This window comes from Hypomesus transpacificus, chromosome 15 (assembly GCF_021917145.1).
Source record: "Hypomesus transpacificus isolate Combined female chromosome 15, fHypTra1, whole genome shotgun sequence".
NCBI classification, from domain to species: Eukaryota; Metazoa; Chordata; class Actinopteri; order Osmeriformes; family Osmeridae; genus Hypomesus; species Hypomesus transpacificus.
In genome coordinates, this window is record NC_061074.1 from 4,635,436 (window position 1) to 4,659,932 (window position 24,497).

General features: G+C 44.4%; 1 protein-coding gene across 2 annotated transcripts in view; it reads right to left on the minus strand.

The window, feature by feature from the left end:
* sez6b (seizure related 6 homolog b) overlaps positions 1-24,497 on the minus strand; it is a 66,778-nt gene that overhangs the window by 26,822 nt on the left and 15,459 nt on the right. For both annotated transcript variants that reach the window (XM_047036611.1, XM_047036610.1), the window contains exons 2-3: positions 10,527-11,267; positions 9,528-9,661 (exon numbers count right to left, since the gene is read on the minus strand). In XM_047036611.1, coding sequence (XP_046892567.1) covers positions 9,528-9,661; positions 10,527-11,267 — 875 coding nt within the window. The remainder of the gene's footprint in view (positions 1-9,527; positions 9,662-10,526; positions 11,268-24,497) is intronic.

Below are 24,497 nucleotides of genomic sequence, written 5' to 3' on the forward strand. Positions count from 1 at the left end.
GCGTGGCTCAAAAAACCAACCATGAAGAAATACAACAATGGTTCTCAGTTGCCCCTGCCCGGAAGCGGGTCACCGGGGCCCCCCCCTGGAGCCAGGCCCGGGGGTGGGGCTCGATGGCGAGCGCCTGGTGGCCGGGCCTTTTCCCATGGGGCCCGGTCGGGCACAGCCCGAAGAGACAACGTGGGACCCTCTTCCAGTGGGCTCACCATCCGCAGGAGGGGTCATGGGGGTCGGGTGCAGTGTGAGACGGGCGGCGGCCGAAGGCGGGGGCCTTGGCGGTCCGATCCTCGGCTGCAAAAGTTAGCTTTAGGGACGTGGAACGTCACCTCGCTGGCGGGAAAGGAGCCTGAGCTGGTGCGCGAGGTAGAGAGTTTCCGGCTAGATATAGTCGGCCTCGCCTCGACGCACAGCGTGGGCTCCGGAACCAGTCTCCTTGAGAGGGGCTGGACTCTCTTCCACTCTGGAGTTGCCCTTGGTGAGAGGCGTCGAGCTGGGGTGGGAATACTGGTTTCCCCTCGGTTCGGCGCCTGTACATTGGGGTTCACCCCGGTGGACGAGAGGGTAGCCTCCCTCCGCCTTCGGGTGGGGGGACGGGTCCTCACTGTCGTTTGTGCTTATGCACCAAACGGCAGCTCAGAGTACCCACCCTTTTTGGAGTCTCTGGGGGGGGTGCTGGAAAGCGCTCCTCCTGGGGATTCCCTCGTCCTCCTGGGGGACTTCAATGCTCATGTGGGCAATGACAGTGAGACCTGGAGGGGCGTGATTGGGAGGAACGGCCCCCCCGATCTGAACCCGAGTGGTGTTTTGTTGTTGGACTTCTGTGCTAGACACGGTTTGTCCATAACGAACACCATGTTCAAGCATAAGGGTGTCCATATGTGCACCTGGCACCAGGACACCCGAGGTCTCAGTTCGATGATCGACTTTGTAGTCGTGTCATCGGACTTGGGGCCGCATGTCTTGGACACTCGGGTGAGGAGAGGGGCGGAGCTGTCAACTGATCACCACCTGGTGGTGAGTTGGCTTCGATGGTGGGGGAGGACGCCGGTCAGGCCTGGCAGGCCCAAACGTAATGTGAGGGTCTGCTGGGAACGTCTGGCGGAACCCTCTGTCAGAAGGAGCTTCAACTCCCACCTCCGGGAGAGCTTCGATCATGTCTCGGGGGGGGCCGGGGACATTGAGTCCGAATGGGCCATGTTCCGGGCCTCCATTGTTGAAGCGGCTGACCGGAGCTGCGGCCGCAGGGCGGTCGGTGCATGTCGCGGCGGTAACCCTCGGACCCGGTGGTGGACTCCGGAGGTGAGGGATGCCGTCAAGCTGAAGAAGGAGGCCTATCGGACTTTATTGGCTGGTAGGACTCCAGAGGCAGCTGATGTGTACCGGCAGGCCAAGCGGAACGCGGCTTTGGCGGTCGCGGAGGCAAAAACCCGGGCATGGGAGGAGTTCGGCGAGGCCATGGAGAATGACTTCCGAACGGCTTCAAAAAGGTTCTGGACCACCATCCGGCGGCTCAGGAGGGGGAAGCAGTGCTCTGTCAACACTGTATACGGTGGGGATGGTGCGCTGCTGACCTCGACGGGGGACGTCCTGGATCGGTGGAAGGAATACTTCGAAGACCTCCTTAATTCCACCAACACGCTTTCCGACGTGGAGGCAGAGTCTGGGGACATCGGGGGGGGCCCTTCTATCTCTGGGGCTGAGGTCGCCGAGGTGGTTGAAAAGCTCCGCGGTGGCAGGGCCCCTGGGGTGGATGAGGTCCGCCCGGAGTTCCTTAAGGCTCTGGATGTTGTAGGGCTGTCTTGGTTGACACGACTCTGCAACATCGCGTGGACATCGGGGACAGTGCCTCTGGACTGGCAGACCGGGGTGGTGGTTCCCCTCTTTAAAAAGGGGGACCGGAGGGTGTGCTCCAACTTTAGGGGGATCACACTCCTCAGCCTCCCTGGGAAAGTCTATTCAGGGGTCCTGGAGAGGAGGGTCCGTCGGATTGTCGAACCTCGGATTCAGGAGGAGCAATGTGGTTTTCGTCCTGGCCGTGGAACAGTGGACCAGCTTTATACCCTCCGCGGAGTCCTGGAGGGTACGTGGGAGTTCGCCCAACCAGTCTACACATGTTTTGTGGATTTGGAAAAGGCGTTCGACCGTGTCCCTCGGGGGCTCATGTGGGGGGTGCTCCGAGAGTACGGGGTACCGGATTTCCTGATCGGGGCTGTCCGGTCCCTGTACGACCGGTGCCAGAGTTTGGTCCGCATTGCCGGTAGTAAGTCGAACTTGTTTCCGGTGAGGGTTGGACTCCGCCAGGGCTGCCCTATGTCACCGATTCTGTTCATTACCTATATGGACAGAATTTCTAGGCGCAGCCAGGGTGTTGAGGGGGTCCGGTTTGGTGACCTCAGGATCGGGTCGCTGCTTTTTGCGGATGATGTGGTCCTGTTGGCTTCATCGGGCCGTGACCTTCAGCTCTCACTGGAGCGGTTCGCAACCGAATGTGAAGCGGCTGGGATGCGAATCAGCACCTCCAAATCTGAGGCCATGGTAATCGACCGGAAAAGGGTGGAGTGCCATCTCCGGGTCGGGGAGGAGATCCTGAACCAAGCGGAGGAGTTCAAGTATCTCGGGGTCTTGTTCACGAGTGAGGGAAGAATGGAGCGCGAGGTCGACAGGCGGATCGGTGCGGCGTCCGCAGTGATGCGGGCTCTGCATCGGTCCGTCGTGGTGAAGAAGGAGCTGAGTCGAAAGGCGAAGCTCTCTATTTACCAGTCGATCTACGTTCCTACCCTCACCTATGGTCACGAACTATGGGTAGTGACCGAAAGAACGAGATCGCGAATACAAGCGGCCGAAATGAGCTTTCTCCGTGGGGTGTCCGGGCTCTCCCTTAGAGATAGGGTGAGAAGCTCGGTCATCCGGGAGGGGCTCAGAGTAGAACCGCTGCTCCTCCGCGTCGAGAGGAGCCAGCTGAGGTGGCTCGGGCATCTGATTAGGATGCCTCCTGGACGCCTCCCTGGTGAGGTGTTCCGGGCACGTCCCACTGGGAAGAGGCCCCGGGGAAGACCCAGGACACGCTGGAGGGACTATGTCTCTCAGCTGGCCTGGGAACGCCTTGGGGTCCCCCAGGAAGAGCTGGCGGAAGTGGCCGGGGGGAGGGAAGTCTGGGCCTCCCTGCTTAGGTCGCTGCCCCCGCGACCCGATCCCCGGACAAGCGGCAGATGACGACGACGATGACGACGACGACAATTGCAGAGGAAGAAAAGTAAGCAGTGTAAAACAACAACAGAAGGTATATAGGGTAAATATATTTTTTTTAGATGTGCTGCAGTATACAGTATGACAAAGTGGCCTGTTCCATAAAATTTAAAGTTTGTGCTGTACCAGCATTGTAACAAGAAGGACCGATAATTGGTTCAATGAGAATGTATTGAATTCTCTTATAATTATCAATAATAAGAAAAATACACACATAAATAAAGTGTGGTTTTATCCACCACCACTACATCTTCCCCCCCCTTGTCACCATTATCACCTTCACCATCTTCATCCTCATCAACATCATCACACTTGCCAGTATCTACTGAGTCTGCATTATGTACTGCATCTGTGTCATTATGGTCAAATGCACTGAAATAAATAAAATACAAGTGTACAACCTGAGTCTTCTATTTCCAGAAAGAAAAAAATATTTGGATGATCTTATCGCCTTTCCAAGACTTAAAACTAAAACAACTTCCCCTAAGATTGATCTAATAGTTTTTTTCCTTTTTGTCATACAGAGGTTAATAGCTAACAAAATAGCTGTGAATGGAATGAGGTGAATTATCCTGAGAACACATATTGATTGAATAACTCCTTTCAAGTAGGATCCAGATGCAGGCTCTATTTACATGGAGCTATTCTTTCCATTATTTCAGTCTTTCTTTCTTTCTTCTCTTTATCATCCTCCTCCTCATATTTCAAATTTCAGACTACATTCAGCAAAACGAGAGCGGGAGTCTACAAAAAGTGACGATTGAAGACTGGCGTAAACCTCAAACAAAAAAAAACACACATCAAAAGTCTGAGTAGCCGCAGTCTCCTTAATCATTTAAAAACCTTTAGCTCAGCAGTACTCATAACTGCACATGTGGCTCCTTACAATAAAGCAGTACAAAAGTGCAAGGCACAGGGATAGAAAAGTAACACACGTTGGGGAAAAAAGGATTTTGTCTTTCTCTTTCAATTTGTCTTTGTCTTTCTTTCCCTCTCCTTCCCTCTTGTGTGACAGCTTGCCATGGAGGTGGATAATGAAGCCAACAACTATTCCAAAATGGTGGCTTTGGTGTCGTATGTGTCAGGGAGAGAGCACAGTGCTCACATCTGCTACTGTACCTACGCCCCTAGTCATCACATTATACACATGGCAGAATGTGGCAGGACACCCAGTATGTATGCTGACACGTATGCTGACGAGGAAACAAGAAGCACCGAGAACCAAGTTAGACTGCATCTATGTAGTAGTTCCACCAGTTGGAAATTTAGCAGACGCTTTTATGCAAACTGATGTACAATTGTGAGATCTCCATTTTCAGCCGCCAAACTATGTAGACTGAGTAGCACAATAATATGTCATAGCCTGTCAGACAGTAGCAGCATTGGTCCTCATCACGGTGGTGTGCGTCAAAAACTTCTCTTGCATGTTAGATCATCCCCCTGTCTTAATGGGAAGAGGCCTGAACTCTGAGTCTTGGGGATGCGAGTCGTGTTGACAAGTGGACAATTACATGGTGACCAGAGAGGCTGTGATGCCGTCCAAAGTGCATAAGTGTGTTTTTCTGTTCCCTGGTGTGATGTTACACAAAAGGTAGGGAGGGAACATGTTGTCATTTCACTTCTTGTAACTTTGTTGCTGTTCCCTAGCAAAACCGGACAAAAAAAAAAAAGCAGAAAGGTAAATCAACCAATGAAATTGAGGAGAAGAGCAAGTTTCTCAGGCCAGGAATAGCAGCTGGCTGTAAAGGGAAGACCCGGAGAAGGTGAGGTCTGTCTGACATCAAGATACAGATGTAAAAGAAAAGCAAAAGTGGTTGTCTTTCTTCGACCACATGGGAATGATGTGAGGCTCTGCTGTCATTCAATGTGTCTGGTTCCTGGCTGAGTGAGTCCATCTTAGTCATGAGGGAGAGGCTGAGGCATTTTATTTTTGGAAGAGAGATGCAGGTGCTCTGCTGGATTATAGCAGAGGGCTTACCCAACACTTTAGACAGAGATAGGGAAGATCGTCTAAAGTACCAGGACCCTCCAGCAGCCTACTTGGGGCTTATGGGATATTATGGGATGTTCTTTTTTAGCTTGTGACTGTATTGAGGTTAGTGGTCTAAGTTGTATTATGTTAGAGTTGCTCTGTATTGAGACTTCCTGGTGTGGGAGAGAACTAAGATCCAAATGTTGAAATGCCTCAATACTTATGCAGTTATAGTTTAGGTTTTCTATTATCCTATTGTTAAACGTTGAAATAAGAATATAGCCTTCAAGGAAATAAGCAAACATGTCAAAAACCCAAAGTTGTCTTTCTGGGTAACCCATCTAAGTGTTTGGTTTAGAATATATTAGAATTTTGGTGTGGCATAAAAATGACTAGGCTGTTTGAAAACAAACAGCGAGTACTTTTGTGGAACCGTTGCATGGACAACCCAAAAACATCTTCCTTCCAAAGGTCAGTGAAATCCTGGCAAGCTCTTGCTATCTAATCAGAATACCTCCTTGCTCTAATCCGCAAGATCCAATCTTTTGCCACCTTTGAATTCCCTTCCAGGGAGTCAAACACCGAGCGTAGGACACTTTTAATAGTCGTTTCAGGCAATGAGCTTTAAGCTGCGTGACTCATGTGAAGGACCTTTCATTGCGCATCTTTGACTGATATCCAGTATTCAGGATAGGAGAGGGAAACAATGACAAGAACATCATTTATCAGCTTTAAGACATCTTAAAATATCATAATTAAGTCATTGTCTACATGTGTTTGGAACTATAAGTCATAACTGACACAATTATTTGGCATTTACAGAAAGGCATTTTCAAAATAAAAGTGCAATCTGATATCACATAATGCATGTAGTTCTCACACAGAATAGGTAACATTATTTTTTTTATCACTGTGTTCCAGCTGACAACAAACACATTTCCATGAGGTACACACACCTACAGGCACACAAACCTGGCTGTGTCTTGTGGCAGGCTATCAGACAGATAAATCCACTTGAGCTGTGTGTTACGGTGTTAGAGATGTAATCAGGTCTTGAGCTTTGATCATGTAATCTACCAAACATGCCCCTGGTCTTTTCTAATCTAGAACTTGGTTTCAACACCATCATTTGCATCCAGTAAAGTGTGAACAGTTCTCCCCATGGTTGACTCTGCAGACATAAATGTCATCGTCTGTCTCAGATGACCCATTAATGAATGAGCCAAAGGCCATAGCCAAAGAATGATCCCCATGGATGATGGTTATGCTCATAGTGGGCAGCTTCATTCAAATCAGTTATCTGTAGCTTCCTCCTCTTAGTGACCTTCTTTAATTGACATCAGTGCAGCTGATCACATTTTACAGTCCTTTTTTTCTTGAACATGCATTTAAGTACGGAGATTTAACACATCTAAATGTATGCCAAAGTGAAACAAGCCTCTTTTCTCTGAAGAAAACCTCTAACATACAACTACATTTGAAAGCCTCCTAAACAAATTATATTAATCCAGGCAGAAATGTTATTTCAAACTTTATGGTACGTTTAGTTGGATCTTCAGCTTGGCTTCAGGGAAGGTGAATAGATTTTCTCTCAACGCAATGTTCTGATTCAAGTGTTGGTTGCCTCCCCCTTTAGGGTTTTAAGTCTGAAACACAATAAAAATCCATGTTCTTCCAAGCCCATCTCAGGGAATAACCAAAGCCTCAGAGAGAAAAAAGATGTGGATTTAGTGATGAACTGAGTGTGAAAACCCACAGTAAGCTGAGTCAAAGCACTGTGCTTACTGCATAAGCCCTTCAAGGCATCTTGAAAGGTGTATGATGCTGAGAAAAAAATAAAATCAAACAAGGCTGCACTAAAAATGTAGACGCTTAAAAAAATACTCTGCTCGCATTGCAAAATCATAACCTTTTAAAGTAGCAGGGACCAGAGATGAACCAAATAACAAAAATACATCCCAATCTGTTTCATAGACAGTTTATTAGTCAGGAAATGACTGCCATTCTTAGGCTGTCTTGACAGCTGTAGTGCACCACAGCTAGTGTAGATGAGTGGCACTATGCCATTATAAAATACCCCCTTAGAGAGTAAGAGAGATAGAGAGGATATATATATATATAGAAAGAGGGAGACTGGCAGACAGAAAGAGAGTGATAGAGAGAGAAGTGCCCAGGTGGAAGAGTGGAGATCAGGGCTCACCTCAGGGTCACACCTGTCTTGAAGCTGAGCCCTCTCTCCTGGTGTGGCTCCTTTTCACCCCATTTCTTTTCTCTACCTCCTCCTCTCAACCAATTCCTTTTCTCCATCTACACCTTTTACCCATTCTCTTTCTTTATTGCCTTCCTATAAATCTTGAAAGACAAGAGTGTGTGAACACACCTGGTCCCATGCACACTCCTTGCCACAGTCCACCACAAGCTGAGACCTACATTTCCTGGAGAATTCTGTGTGTGAATTTGAAGTGAGGTTTAAATTAGTTGTGTTATTACTCTGAGTCTTGAGACTTTTCTACTTGGTGCAAAAGCATGGCCTCTTTATTGCCCACCCCAAGTACAGTCATTATAAAATACCCTGGTGCCCAAAGCAACTGTGCCATCGCAGCGTGTGTTGGGGGCCACACAATAAAGCTCCTTAAGAAGGAGACAAATGCTGCCTCAAAATAAAATAATCCAACCCAGTCTAAGAAAATAAATAGCCTTTTTCATGTACTTGATCGCAAAAAAGGGCTCTAAGATTCTGCTAAGATTCTGTCAAGCCCCCCGGTCCAGCAAAAACCTTTGAAGTACTTAATTCCAGATCATTCCAGAAAAGAAGAATTTGTATCATGAATGCTAAAAGCAGAGGGACATCTGTTGACTATAGAGTAAGGTCTTAAAACATTTAAGTGTCCCTCTCTGTCTGAATTTTGTCAATCAGCATGATGATGAGGCTCCTTTAATTAGGTAAAGAGGAACTTGGGAGACAGTTCAACAGAAGGGCATTTCAAGAGACCTTTAAACAAACAAAAGCAAGGAGACGGGTAATCCATAAGCAATTCATTAGGAGGTGGAACTGCGCTGTCTGTACATCACTTTGAATAATTGAAGTGAAGAAGAGAGCATTCAGGTACATTGTACCTGGCATTAACAAGCCTTGGTAAGGAGAAGACGCTTTGGTACCCAGCCCTTTGCTCATCTCTCCCCTCCCCCCCCTTACTGAAAATGTTAACGTTGTGATGTATCATTGAGGATGATTTAATGCTGCATATAAATTTTCAGGCAAAATATATTAGCCAGAGCAGCTGGAAGGTCAGCAGGGTAATGGCTATTGTATAGTTTATGAGTGCAGAATGACTAGCTCAGAACTTAATCATTGAGGATGAGCTTATTCAGGTAGAGACAGACTCACTCTTTAAATCATTGAGCCAGCCTGCCAAAGGTCAGTTGCCGTACAATGACAGTAAATAGCGTACAGATGGGGAGGTGAGATCATAATAATTTGTGGTGCTGGGCAGAGGCTCTAATAGCCTGGCATCGCCATACCAATTAGCAAATGTGTATTAGTCTGGAACCTCTCAGTTCATTTATGATTTCCAAGGGTTGTTATCAATGGACCCAGACCTGAATGCCCCTGGACGCAATTGGATAGAATTGGACACAACCAATCAGAGCAACAAAACGTCATCTTGGGTATTTATGCCTCAATGATGCTCCTCTGCACAGTCATTGTATATACAACACCTCATATCAGATGAATGGTTTTATTTTGTCAGCCAATGACTTTTTTGGGGGCAGAGGGATTGTGTGTGTGTGTGTGTGTGAAAGAGAGTGTCTGTGTGTGTGTGTGGGTGGGGGGGGGGGGGGGGGGGGGGGGGGGGGCTTTCAGCTGTATTGTGACAGATATAGTGCAGAATGACAGGAAATGTAGGAAGGAGAACATTTCAGGAAATGGACAGGAAACGGGTGCCCTGTTGTCAGTGAATGCCGGGTGGAAATCTTGTTGAATGGGAGGGTGGCCAGAGACCAATCTGCCAGAGCAAATAGACATGAGCTTGCAGATTTGTCTCGTTTTCAGCCACTAAACATTTGCACATTTTCATTATTGAAATAGCTCTAATTTATTAAAAGTGGTCAAAGCCTTGCATTGACAGCCATACAACTGATGCACTGTGCATGTTTCTAAATGGGTTAGCATGTGACACTATGTAATAACTAAATGAAGAAACAAACATCAAAGCAAGTGAGTAATCCACAGCCTCTAGAGATTCAGAGAGGATGCTCATTCCGTCCACCACTACCATGGAACTAGATATTTAAAATGGGCTCTGACCTGTATCTCCACACCATAGCCCTTGTAGACAGTAACAGTGTAGACGCAGTCCTCAGTGGAATAATACCAGGAACCCGGTGGCTGCGGAGTCTCTATGTAGCCATCTGGTGCTGTCAGGTTGAAGTGACAAGGTACTGCAAAGACAACAACAGAACACAAATAGCAACATGAATATGAAAGCAATTCGGGCTAAAAGCTTCCCTAAAAGGTCTCTTGTCAACTTCTGACTCTCTGAGCCAATCAGAGGCGGACCTCCCCCACCCCACACCCCCATAACAACGTTACAACTCACACACACACACACACTTCAACACAACGTCAATCTCCTTTTCTTTCCATCCTTTTCCTAATTTTGTGTTAGGATCAACACATTTCCCCTCAGATGTGTGCCTATAGAATTAGAAAAGGTAAAGGGGGTCACCTTTAGGTTTTTTCTGCTTGACCATCTTTCTTTATCTCTTCCTGATAAGCAGAATACACTGGGGACTTTCCTCACAGGAAGAACTTATTAAACCAGTGACCACACACTCCCTTTGCCAACTGTCTCATGGGACTGGCCACTACTGCATCACCAAATATCAAGGTGACATCATTGTACCCTGAACAGGGATGTGTGCATGTAAGCATGATTAAATATCCCCGCAAAGGATATCTTGAGATACAACCAATCAATTCTGAGGTGGTGTCTGTGGGTTAGCCATAAATTAAACTGGGACTCTTCCTCTCTCCCTCCTCTGCCTCCTTGCAATAACAAAGTGTCTGAAGATCTCTTGCAGCAATCTGGGGCCCCCAGCCCCTCACCACTCCAGGAGCTCTTGTCTGAGTGTATGGAACAGGAATACTAATGTTAGAATTAATTTCAGTCCCCCTTGCTGTTTAGTAACGTGAGATAGAAAAGGGGGAGTGGGAAGCCACAATTGTACATTTTCAGGAGCACAACATTTTCATACTCACATAAATATCTAAAGTAAATTACTGAGGGTGACAGAGTGGTTTTACCTGGGGTCTGTATGGTGGTGGTAATGGTGGTTGTAGTTATGGTGGTTGTAGTGGTTTCTTCATCCATATCGACAGATATTCGAGGTGACACCGATGTACAGTTGTCAGATGGGATAAGTTCACGCTCTGTCAATGATTGAACTGTACTCACTGCATCCTTCTCAGCTGGAGTGGTCATGGCAGAGGGAGCAGGGGGGGTTGTGGTTGGGATGTGTAACTGTTGAGATGCGATTGGAGTGGCGAAGTTGGGGGTGAAGGTGCGTGGGGGTGGTGCAGATGTGTGCATGAGCTGCGTGGTCAGGATATCCAGGGTGCCATCTCCTCTAACCGGGCCAGTCTTTTTTCCATCGGACAGTACCCCGTTCTCAACTCCTGGGTCAACTTGTTTTGTCGTTTTAGATGCCGTAGTAACGGCGGTTGTGCCAACGTTAGAGATAGCGGGTGTATCATGAGTAGGAGGGCTCCTTGTGGAGGGAGTGTTCAGGGCTGACATTGTGGGATCATGGTCCGCTCCCCCACTGTCCTCAAAGTCATGTTGCCTTTCACTGATGGTTTGAGCCTGTTGGGGCTGGTGCACAAGGAAGCCATCAAAAAGAGGGTGGTGGTTGGGGACATTAAGCGGCGGGGCTGTAGTCAGAAGCGGGTGATTTCTCTTTGTGTCCTGTGTGGTTGGGTAGGGCCTGGCTCCTTTCTGAGACTGGCCACTCTGGGTGAAGGGTACACCATCTTCAGACAGGGAGCCTGTAAGAAAGCCCAAGTAAAAAAACACATTAGTGACACATCGGTAATATCAACCAATAGAATGTTCTGTGGGCAACATTTTTATGTGAAAGTTCTTTCATCGTTTTTCTTCTTTTGTGATTTTTCGAGAGCAGAGTTTGAGTAACTGTTAATTCAAGTGTATAAAGCTGACTCATCTATTTGACTGTGAGAATTCATTTACTGTCTTTCTTTGAATGCTTTAAGTGCCAAATTGAGAAATCCATAAGTTAAACCACTAACAATAAGTGTTTTACGGGGCCCATTTAAACCGGTTTAGAAATGATAGAATACATCCCAGGAGGTGCTGTCCACAATCAGAGGAGTGAAAGCTATGAGCCAGCACACCACAGTAGGCTGATAACGGATTTGCGTCACAACCGGGAACCCGGAACCTCACAACCTCACCCCGAACCTTTGCAGACCGTACATCTGTCGCTCCCACTGTTTATTTTCATGGCACTGATAAAAATTCAATACGCCAAGCAGTGGTGGTGCTGCTTACAAACACTGAGCCCCGAGTGGGTTCCAGACACCTTGCTGTCAACAGTAACATTATCATTGGAATCCACACAAAGTAACAGTGCTGGAGGCACTAAGAGCACTGATAGCGATGTGGAACCAGTGCTATGAGAGACGTCCTTTGGAAACCCAGGCAGTAGTACCAATAATAATGGCTTTGACACTTCATAATTGCTCATTTTAGTGATCCTGCTCCACCCCCATCCATGTTAATGGGACTTAATGCTCAATCCTGAGCAGATTTAATGAACAAATGTAACGTGTGTAGGTAGAAAGGGTAGCTTTCTTTCTACCCACACCTGGTAAAATCTAATCTGAGGCCCTTCAGGAGGGTGTCATCTACCTTGGGAAGTGTTCTTCAACAATGCTTCATTTCCGCAATAATAGCTCCCCCCTCTCTGAGAGCTAATAGCAATCTGCTTCAAACAATCAGGGCTTATTGTACCAGCATCACATTCTCTACCCAGCATCTCTTCATTTCGGCAGCACAAATTGTTTAGCGCAACGAAAGACATCCGACACGATGGGAAGCCATGAAAAAAGATCATATCTCCAATTTAACGGAACTGACTGACTGTATTTCTTCCTGGTTCTTTGAGGTGTCACAATCACAAGGAGCGTATCTATCCTTCCCAAGGCAGCAGGAGTTTAAAAAAGGATTGACTCAACTACTGGGATTACATCAAACCTACACTAACACTTGTCAGTCATACTCATGCAAATGACACATGAAAGACAGGGGAAAGAAACAGTCAGTCAACAGAATGGCTTCCAGACAGACTCTAGCAGACTGTAGCACTAAACAGCCTCAATATTAAATACTGATACTGTATTGTAGTATTTTACATTTCTTTTTAAGTTTCTTATCTTCAAGTTCATACCTTTTCACACCACCTTGCTGGTACAAAGGAAAAAAAGAGAGGGGAATTTCCTTGAGGGGTACTTTGATGTTAATCACTTGGGTTTTCTAAGACCCACAACAGGATTAGTCTTATCTTGAGTGAAGTATCAATACAGTAAAATAACCCTACACCTTTTTTTTACGCTTTTGAGAACCCCCCAAACAATTGCCATGGGATTCCATCCAAGAACATCAGGTAAGCACGCATCACCCCCAAGGGCTTGATATCTATCTTGTATTTGTACAGTATAGCACATGCCTCTATATGGTCCTGCCTAGCCAATACACACAGGCTAAAAATGAGTTAGATTATCTACTATTTCGCATCAATAATTGACCACTCTTTTCTATCATGAAATGTACAGCTTTATAATAGCAATGTGGTGGGACTACCAATGTTAGTGAGAGATGAGCAGTAGCAGACGGAAAACCAGTCCTGAACTGCTGCAAGGTGAATAAACGCATCACCCGGAAGCTCCACTGCAAAACTTCACACGAGCAGCTTTGAGATAAGGAGCCAGATTCTAATTTAAGAATGTCGGTTGGCCTGCCTCCCACCCCCCTTTCCTGCGGTCAGACGCCTTTGGAAAAGGTCACTCTACCATCTCCATAATGACCGGGGACAAAGAGAAGGCAGGGCGGATCAATACAGGGACACTGGCTATCAGTGGAGCTGCATTGATCTGTAGCTGAGAGGCGCCAAGTGATGCACTTTGCTGATGTGAGTCTGCTTTCCCTCAACACAGGACCAGAGAAGTCTACCCAGGTATAATGGATGCAGGCAAAAGTACAGCGGTCACTCTCAACAACAATTGTCTTGTGTTCAATAGTCTCAAAGGGGAGGTTACATTATTGGGCTCAGACAAACAAGGTTTATAATCCCTTCAGAAGCCAACATGTACAGCTCCCTAGATGGACTGATAATTGGGTTCGTAAGCAGATTTTCAATCCACTTTGACCCCGCTCAGACATACAGTAATGGCAAGGAACGTACTCCCTCAATTTCATAGTGGGATTTCAGAATCGACTTCATTCAATAGCTTCTCTAATTGAAATCCTGCAATTCTACAGCATTTTTTCCCAAATCCTTCCCCTGTTATGCCTTTTACCCCAGATACAGTATGTCTTCTTATTTGTTTGCTACAAACACTTACCCCTGAGCTGCAGATTAGCTTTACTGGCTCTTTGTGAGGCAATACAACGCCAGAGCAATTAAAGTCTCTTCTCCCCGCTTTAACAAGCTCTAATCCAGACATGCTTTCATTTCAGTTTTTCCTCGCTCTCTGTGCCAAATGCTGAGAGGCAGGGCCTGCAAGAGCTCACTGTGGGCAATCATCAATAAGGATTCAGAGACTCATCTCAGAACTGCCCGCTGGAGGCCCTGTCATGTTCACAGCCAAAAGGCTCACACGGACCACTGTGAACAAATGAATTCCCTCTGGAATAGAGGTGATGGGAGTTTGTTTGGCAGCCCTACCACACAACAATGCCATAAAGTGTACAGCACACCAAATGACAGGGCAGTGATTTATGCAGTGCATAAATTGGTGTAATAAAATGAGGTTGTACTTCAATAAATTATCTTAACCATGTAACAGAGCATACACATTTTCTTTACTATATTCTAGTAAACGTAACTTCTTGAAAAAGTATCCTGCCCCTTCTTGCTGTACGTGACAACAAAATTACAACACTACAACAATTGGGTTGGTGTGTTGACAAAAAGAAAAAGTGCTACAGTCGATAACAAATGACTGCAATCTTAAAAATCCATCAATATATATATATTTTTTTCTCAGTCTTTTTGTTTTCCTGACATCACGCAGCAGGTTTTGCACCACCCACTGGCATCAGAGGAAAGGAGTCATCAACAAGCACTTTGCAGTCTAATCATGCTCTTGGTGTGAGGCTCAGGAGGAGACATGGATAACATTACGCTTCTCATTTGCAGGCCTCATTATCTCATTATCCTGAGAGGGGAAAATAGAAACAAATCTCAAATCAGGAGGATGCTCCTCGTGTAACCTCCCCAAATTATTCCTTTTCAACCTTTCCTGTACTTGTGTCTACCCAGGGATGTACAATGAAAGTAACTCGAACAAAACATGACCAAACACTTGCTTTCAAATCCATGTCAGACTGAACCAAGTAGGAGAATACATTTGAATAACAGCAGGTGTCCATGTTGGGCCATAGGCGATGCATCCACAGGTCAGGACTAAGTAACTGCATACAGTTTTTAAAGGGTCTGGCGTGGATAAAGAATAAAGACAGCTGAACATGAGCAGCTGGCATTAACTGAAAAGGAATCTTTAGGGTTCAGAACAGCATCTCTTGCAGGTTTTTGTCATTATCACATGAGGTGTAGAACATGAACCTTTAAGGAGTATATGATGTGGATGATTGTTTAGGATGCATATGTTTTTTCATCAGCCAGGTGGAACAGCTGCCATTTCTGACTTCAAGCTAGCATGTTTGTGTTGAATGGAGACAGTGAAGGGACAATGTCTGGCAGCGCTGTAAAATCCACCACCATCACATCAGCATAAAGGCTTTTTGGTTATAAGCTGTGAATGGGCTCAGTTCACTACATAATAGAAGCATCTGGTTTTGCAGCCTCACAAAACAAACACACAAACAGGATTAGGGTGGAATTGAATAGGATGTGTAGACCTAGTTTAAAGATAAAAGCCATGTATGGACACCCATTGTGCAAATTTCTGTCAGTTGTGAATGAATGCAGAGAAGGGTTTTGGCAAAGGGAAACTTTTTAGGCTGTTACTGGGGTATTTTTAAGTCAAAATGAGGGTTAAGATTACTCTACATACTACAATGTATGAAATCTAATATGTAATTAGTACCCCAGTTTAGTAGTAGCAATTCCAATAACCCATCACCCACACACAAACAGACACACACACACACTATTTAGATCTCCATATCAGCTTGACTGTCACAGCTTGTTCAGCTTCGTTCTTCCTATATCAGATTGAATCCCACATGGTTGAACTGATCCTCTTGAGGTGCTGGAGTGGTCTGTCAGTCACAGCACAGTGCAGTGGGAGGTCTGAGTCCAGTCACAGCTTTACTTGTCTCTCTAAATCTCCATCCTACCCCGTCTCTACCAATCGTATGTCTAGACATCAAAACCAAACAAGCAGAGACATTCTGCTCCAACTGAGTCTTGGCATCAGTGGGCACCTGCTAGCAAAACATCAAACTCAACTGGACCGATGAGGCATGATGGGATAGCTCAGTGGTACAGGAAGCAGAACAGAAAGAAATGAAGTGGTGAGAGGCAAAAAGGTTGAATGTATATAGAGAAAAAGAGGGACTGTAGGGTGCTAATAAAGGAAATAACTGGTAGAGGGAGGTGGTAAAACATTGATGGATTGGGACAGAAAGACGGGCGCGAGAGAGAGACCTCTGTTCAATGTTCTGTCTTCTCCAACTAGGGAGCCCTGAGTGAAACACATGGCAGATGAGGCAAGGATACTGGAGACAGGGACCTCTGTGTTACAAATGAGCTGCTGACAGCTCACAATCCAATTAGATTAAGAAATATGGGGGCGGACCCATGGAGTCATGGGACCTATCACTGCCTGGCAGCTTTAGGGAAGATCAAGGACCTTGTCGCTGCAGCTGCCGCTGCCTGTGGTCTGCATCCCTGATGGATTGCATGCTGCAGCCACCCCCCTTCAATCAAAGAGATCATCATCCTACTCTGACCAGACCAACCCACAGCATTGCAGTTCTCATTATTATTCATTTGAACTGGTCTCATGTAGAAAAAATTGACACTGACAAGAAAAGTCATCAAATCAATAATTTAGCAACAGTCAATCTTATCCTTAACCAACATCACAGTAAATATAGAATATATCTATACGGTTCGCATATGTATACACACAAACAGAAATCTCCTTGTCAGTTATGGCTGACACTTTCAAGATCAACGTTTTAAAAAGGATGTTCTTGTTCTAAGGTTATTTTTAATTGGACATGTCTAAGAAAAAACTATGGCAACGTTTTGAAACTAAAGCAAGGACAAACTCAATCCATTCACCCTTCAAGAATTCAATAGTGGCGAGCAAAGGCTTTTATTTTCATTTCAAGCACGGTAAGTGCAGAGAATATTCTTTCTTATTTTTCACAAACTTCAAGGACAAGAAATGCAGGCCTATACAAATAAAAATACCACTGAAATCAATGAGTGGTAGGGTTTAGCAGGATATATAAGCAATGTTTTCAGGGAAGACAGAACAATTTCATAGCTTCGAAGCAAACTCTATTCAACAGTTTTGGAGCCAGCTCTATTTTCACTGTTTGGAAGGAAGCAGATATTGCAGTGCAGTTACACTTGGCTGCGTACCTTCCCTAAACTGACAGACACAAAGATGAGAGTTTACTGCTCTCAGATGGAACAAGATAAGCCTACAGATAGACTTGCTATTTCAACAGGTCCAGAGAAATCTCAGAACCAGCCGCTGAGAGGATGGAGCGGAGAGACATACTGTGGCAGAAGCAGACAGAGAGGAGGGAGAATGATTTGCATGATATGGGTATGGATAGGAAAGAAGACTAATGTGGTTTTAATGTAGAACAATTTAGTAATACTATTAAATTTGAATGCAAACACAGTTAGCGCAGAATAACATAAAGAATACAGAAGCTCCCTTTCCTCAAGCACTACAAATGTCTGCAGGACTGATCTAGTAAATAATCACACTATCTGAACGTTTAGATAGCTTCTGACAAAGGGCAGCAGTGTGGAGATTTGAACAAAAATAACTGTAACAATAAAACCAGTAAGATTATGTAAGAATTGCATTTGTTGTTCCAGAGGCTTGGTGATAAAGCTGCAATATCTTACATATCAGTGACATTCGGTACAGAAGCGTTTCTTGTAATCAAACTCAAAATGCACAGGACAAGGTTGGATACATTTCAGAGCTGATTCCCCATTTCAGCCGCACCCTTGTTGGGTGCTGGCCTCCTCTTTGATCTCCACCGACCCCAACACAGAGACTTAGGTAAGACCCCTTGTTGTAAAATTACAACGTCACCTTTAGCTCTTTAATTGCTCTTTTCTTTTTTTTTTTAAGACCAAATTTATCTAATAACATTGTGTAGCCCAGGTGCTACAATTGCGAGGCAAGACAATAGGACCCATTGGTAATGTAAATGTACTCGTTCAAAAAAATCTTATTGCAAATGTGTCTTTTTTGGAAAGCTAAAGGTGACGTTGACATTTTATATCGGGTCTTACAGGGTTAGCCGATTGAGACAGGGCATACTACAGATAGCTCTCAGCAAGGCAAGCAGGTGTGAAACGAGTGCAGCAGAGAGGAACAGAGAGGAAGTCAACATGAACAACCCACATCTAACATGAGAGACAGCCTGTAGTCAAAATATCTCAACCTCTGAACTTCCAATTTTCGTCTGCTGGTGTTGTCAGTGAAGAAAATCCACTTCTTATTTACTCTTCATGCCAAAGTGTTTTAGTTGTTGATTTCCCAAATGCAAGCTTAATTATAGGAGACTGAAAAGGAGACAGACATGGGGGAATTCATCAAGAAAAACAAACAGCCCAAAATACAGTATGTCTCTGGGCCATGTTCTGCAAGTAGAAACACTATTAAGCAATGAAAATGGAAGCTGGATGACAAGGGACAAGTAAAATACTGATGTGATTAAAAATTCCACCACAAAACAATATGAACGTCTGTTAATGTGCAATATCAAGTCAGCAAAGTAGACAGACCTTTGCAGCTTGTGGCACACAGAAAATAAACTCGAAAGCATGTAATGTGCAGACTGGCCCAATGATAACTAATAAAATACTCAGATTTATACTGATTTGTTCATTAATTTGTGCCTGGCAACATCACTAATTCTGATAATGTTAATAAATCCAATTGCTTATCCAGTGTAGTTTTTATTGTTAGGCCCATCCTTCATATCTTCAACATTTTAATTTGACATTAGTTAAGGAGTTGGTATATTATGTAAAAGTTATAAGGTCATAAATAAAGTGAACACATAATCACAGCAAATGATAAGGCCTGTAATCTGAGAGGATCCCATCGGTGTTGGCATCACCTGTGAGGTGTGTTTGTTTCTTGTGGCAGTTGTGACCTGCCTTATCAGCAAGACAGCCACCCAGAGCAGCTCTCTCTGACACATCTAGATAACTGAGACGAGCCGGTCACTGATTCAATCACAGATGGGCACGCGTTTCTGCCGCCTCCAGCATTGAATCTCCACATGACAGCCGACCTACTGAGACACAGTCCTGGCTTTTCTTTCAGCCAACTACTATAGATACAACCAGAGCAACAATCCTCAATGTCTGTTTTCCCTTAAAACAAAACGTTTTTCCATATGTCAATTGGCAAAAAAAAATTTTTCAGGTCTACATTTCACCTAACCCAGCTTTAGCTCACTGTCAGTTTTACACAAAAAAAACTTCATTACCGCTGATGTTTGTTGCGGTAATGAACAAAAAGACATGAGACACAGACATAATACCAAGTGCAACATTACAGTAAACTGCTGAGATGGATTGAATGGGTGAGCCAGAAAAGTGTAAGGTATGAGTTGACGGTTGGTTTGAAGAGAGTAAGAGGGAAACTGTTACTACTGCTCATGGTGAGGTACACAACTCTTCTGAAACAACAGAACAGGAGCATGAATCTCTTCCTACAAAATAATAAACACTGTCTGTGGTCCCTGGGTTTCTGCTCAGTGCAGCTCCTGATTCCAGAACTGATGTTGTACAGAATAGATTCTTTGTGTCTGCCATTGCATTGAACTTTCTCTTAGCTAAACCATCATCCTTATTATTGCTTTACCCAATCAGTGACCAGAAATGACAAATGTTATTTTAGCACTGACACAGTAAGTGGCATGTCTGTTTTGTGACAACATATTACACCTTAATAAATCCATTTGCAGAGTTTGTGTTGGCTGAAGACAGCAACCAGTTTTCTGAATCAATTATACTCCTCTGATTACTCTTGATTTATAATTCCCAAGCTTGGAGCCTGGTTGGCTTTTAACATTAATTCAATAAGCTTGTTTGTGATTGCCAGGGGCTTGCAGCTGCCTGTTTATGTGAGGTAGCACAGCAGGTGCACGTCTCCTGCCACGTTTCCCCCTTTCCCCCTTCTCTTTTTGTCTCTGTGAGTCAAACGTCATCTCTAACACACCGAAGCAGCACAGACTTGTTCACAAATACACTGCTGCTGTTGCATGCAGGTTTAAAGTGAGGTGTGAGCGTTTCCCTAGCACATAGACACCTCTCAGACCACCTCTGAAGTCTTCACACCAGGGAGGTGAGAGACAACATCTTTGAATGGCATGCCTGGGGATGAAAGGCGCTATTGTTTCTAAACTTCAGACGAGCTTGATGAAGATTCTCCACAGCTCCCTGAGAAAATCCATGAAATGCCTCTTTTGAGTTTTGACATAATATGTAGCCCAAGATTACGATCAATTTGGTGGTCACGAAAAATGTGCGAAACCAAGGGTTTTGTGAATTTGAAAAGGTTATGGTTATTCAATTGCATGTTGTTGGTAAAAGGTCAAGGTGATTACATTTTTGAGAGTTCATAGGGAGGTACAGTATTGCTTCCACTAATACAGGAATATATTTTAGTTTAAATCAATCGACCTGTTAGAAAAGCAATCATTGTCACTTAAACAATAGGTCAACGGACTGAGCCATAAATGATGTGACTGCCAACTTTACTCCAGTGGGGTAGAGAGCTCTTGAGCCTAAACAAGGGGATGAAGGTGAGCTGATAAGCGGATTGATTTAAAAGATACACTGACCAGCAGATGCCGATGAGTGATGTGCAAGTGATAACAGACCGAACATCTTTTTGTCAGGCTCCAGATAGGGGTTGAAAAAGTATGAAAAGAAAAAATAATACCACAGATTGTCAGCATACTCATTACCAAAAAAAGGGTAAAATTTTCATGTCGTCTGGGGATATTTTTACTGCCTTAGATGTCAGAAAAAACCTGCCATGCGCGTAGCCAGACATCCAGCTCAAGGTCACAAGCTCAGACTCATTATGTTCCTACTTATGCATTTGTAAAGCGTATTCCCATTGATTTGAGATACATTTTGGCACTGCACAATGTGTAATTTAAGTCTTTGAACCTGCCAGGTTGCAGACAAAGACAGGAGGTTGAAGGGTGAGCTTCTTACAAGGGCACCGAATTCCAATAGGTTCGCAATCTGACAGCACTGAAAAGACGTTTACAATGAGAAAAAATATTTTTCAAAGCACACAGAAATGGTCTCAGCCGTCACATCCCAGAACCAAATGCTATGCCCTCGGGCCCAGCCCTCAACTATTGAAAATTACATTTGCCCACCTGCCCACCATGTAACTTGTCCTCAGGATTGGTGATGAAAAAATTGCGTAACAGGACCATTGTTTAAATAAACACCCCAAAGTTCTGTAACAGAAATTGATAACGTGTGGCTGTCCTGAAAAGAATATCCTCACCTAGACTGTACAAAGCTTGACTTAATAAAGACGTTTCACAGTTAACATGATAACACTTGAGGGGGGGGGGGGTTTAAATCCAGTATCGGACACACTGGCTGTAACCCTGGTACCTAGTCTGTCCTCACAAAAACACACCACAAACATCTCAGGAAATTTGTGATTTGATTCACAGTATATCACTAGTTACCATGCAGAGGAGCTATTATTAACATGTCACACCATGGAGTGGGAGTCAATACCTATCGATAATATAAGTCTTAATCACCAGTCTTTTCACATTCGGTACTAGTCATTGTTGAGATTTGTGTTCAAACGAACAAGAGAGAGCAGTGTCCTTTCAAAACAGCATGTATAGATCACAGCTAACTTTATTCCAGTACTGCAGGTCCATGGCACTGCAGGGGTTCCATTGCAGATGGTGACTCATCACAACACTACTGTACAGCATAGAAAAAAGTGAGAAAACCAAAAGTGAGAAAGGAACCTACAAAGAATCTAGCAATCATCCAGAGCGCCAATGTTAAACAGAAAGTATGGAAAAAACGCAGTGTGGGAACAAAAAACCTGTATAGTTACATCCTAGTTACAGCAATCTGGGAAATCTTAGTTAAAGCAGTCCAGGTCTGTAAGATGAGATATGCTACAGACAACAAAGGGAATTTAGCTCACACGCCTTTGCTCAACCAACCGTGCACTGTACACATTTGACGTTCCAGAGCTACATTGCTCTTGCAAATGGAGTTGTAACCACAAAGGAACACCATTACATTAAATTGTCATGGCTAATTTGTGTTGAAGCACCAGATCTCCATGTGCACCCACCCTGAAGCTGGTGCTGAGTTCGCCATTATAGTACATACAGCAACAACTGTTAAAACAGTATGGGTGGTCGGGGAGGGATGGTGAGATATACAAGTATTTTATTTTTCCTACCTCTGACTCTTGAGAATGGGGTGGGTTACAAGAGTGGAGACGGAGAAACCAGTGTGCACACAGCACAGTGACAGTACACTTGTTTGTCAGTTCAACACCCTTGTTCTGAAAAGGCAATGGAGGCATCACTGTGAGAGATGGGTTGCGGGTGCTGACCTCTATTGTCTCTCCCATTACCTTCCATGTCAGATGCCCTGGGACGGCATGTTAATTCCCTCGAATCCTGAACCGAGTCACACTGTCAACCAACTGGAAAAGGACAAAATACCAGCTTCCATTGGAAGGGGGAGGGGTTGTGACGTCCTTGTGATCAACACTGGGTAGGGTTAGCTTGGGCAAAGCTCCACTACCAGCATCCCCTTAATCCCCTCCACCCTGTCCTCTACGAATGCAATAAGATAAAGAGGCATGGACTCCATGCAATATTTTATTAATCAACTCTCCCCCGTTACAGGATCAGAGAAACAGCAAGGGCCTAAAGGCCCACACTACATCCAGCAGGGAGAGCCGATAGTTGAGAGTTAACACTTTGACACACATACCCATCTGCTACGAGAACATATTAGGAGGCTAAAATCACAGGACATGTTTCCTTGCTTTTCAACTTTTCAGGGGTAAACATTCAGACAGGTTGGAGAGGTGATGCTGATAAGAGTGTACAGGAGAGGTTCACTCCAAGCCTGACAGAGCCAGACAGATTATCCTTAGGTTAGCTTTCAGACACTGTGCTGCTCCACATAGCGCGATATCAGGGGAGAGAGGTGTGAGGAGGCTACGGCACTGTACTGTTTATCTCTGGAGTTGTAAAGCCAAACTGAACAGTACAGTATCTGGTGTTGTGGGTTAGGATCAGTTTTCTTGGAGAATGAAACCTTTTTCTTTATTCTTTTCATTTTATTTTTTACTTCAAATTAAACCAATTTTTTTGCAAACTGCAGATTAGATATTATGACCAGCGTGTAATAATAATGATTTGCTAGATAAAAGCTCACTTTTACTTCAATATCTATTCATGTAATCAAATGATGTATTCGGCTCTATATCAAGCAAACAAGCAAAAAGACAGAAGAGCACCTTGGACAGTAAATCCTATCTTCCTAATATCTGGAGGAGGGAACTCATTAGAAATGATCTGATATACAGGAAGTGAGGAGCTCAGGTTGTTTTCAATTTTTATCTTGATGGAAAGACTAATAGTAAAGTTTGTATCTATCTCCAAATCTGTAAGAGTACAGAGTTGTTGAAATAGAGGGATGTGTTTCGAAAGGATTGTGTTTTGTCTTGTTTTTTGTTCTCAGGAAATCCAGAAATCTTAATGGAATTTTACAATTACCCTCTAAGGCAAGATGCAACAAATCCCCCTGTGAATCCCACAGAAGATTTGAATAATCAATACAGATTGAAACACCGAACACGGACCACGCAAAACAAGTGGATCCTAGAAACCACAGTATGACCACCTAATCACCTGGAGCACAGAATTCTGGGCCGGTGAACCTGTGGACCGGTCAGGTACTGTGTACATTAGATGGATGAACAATAAGCTAAGCTTATGAATCCCAGCCAGGCTATATGGCTTAGTCACACCTAATGAATGATTCAAACATGAAAGTTCAACAATAGTGTATGTGTTTGCTCTTCTGTAGCACTGACAATAGCTCTGAATTACCAAACCATTGTCCTGCCGGACCATTCAAATATGGGTCGAAAAAGACCCATAGAACCCGCCTTAATAACTTTGCCATCCAATCACCGATTTTATTTCTGAAAACTGCCAGATACTCATGACAACTTAAGCTCAAAGCACATATCATTGGTTAAGGGGTTAGTGGGAGGGGGAAATAAATCTATCGTCTGCAACGGCAGCCATTGTTTTCTGAGGCGGAGCCAGAGCAGAGACCATGGGAGATTGCCTACAGTGTTAGATATACAGCTTCGAATTGAAATCGGAGACGATATTATGAGTTAAGACAAGTTCCTTAATATGTGTTGTCAATATTGTCTATTAAAAGTCTCAACTTTTTACTTACGAAGAATTTGTTTGTGGGAGTGACGCGAGTGTTTTCAGGAAAGAATGACGTGTCCGGCTTGGCCGTTTGTGACAGGCAGCAATGACGGTAGTAGCACTGTTTAGCTTCGATTTGAGCAGATTTCTAAAAAACTTCGAAAAACAACATTAACTAGGTAGATTATGTATACTCTAAGCTAAATGTACATGCCTTGTTTGGCCAATTCGGTCGATTGTGGAAGAAACTCGAACGTTTTTTACTTATCGAGAGGAGTATCTAGCCATAGCGCTAGCTGCTTTTAGCTGCTTTTGGGACAGGATAA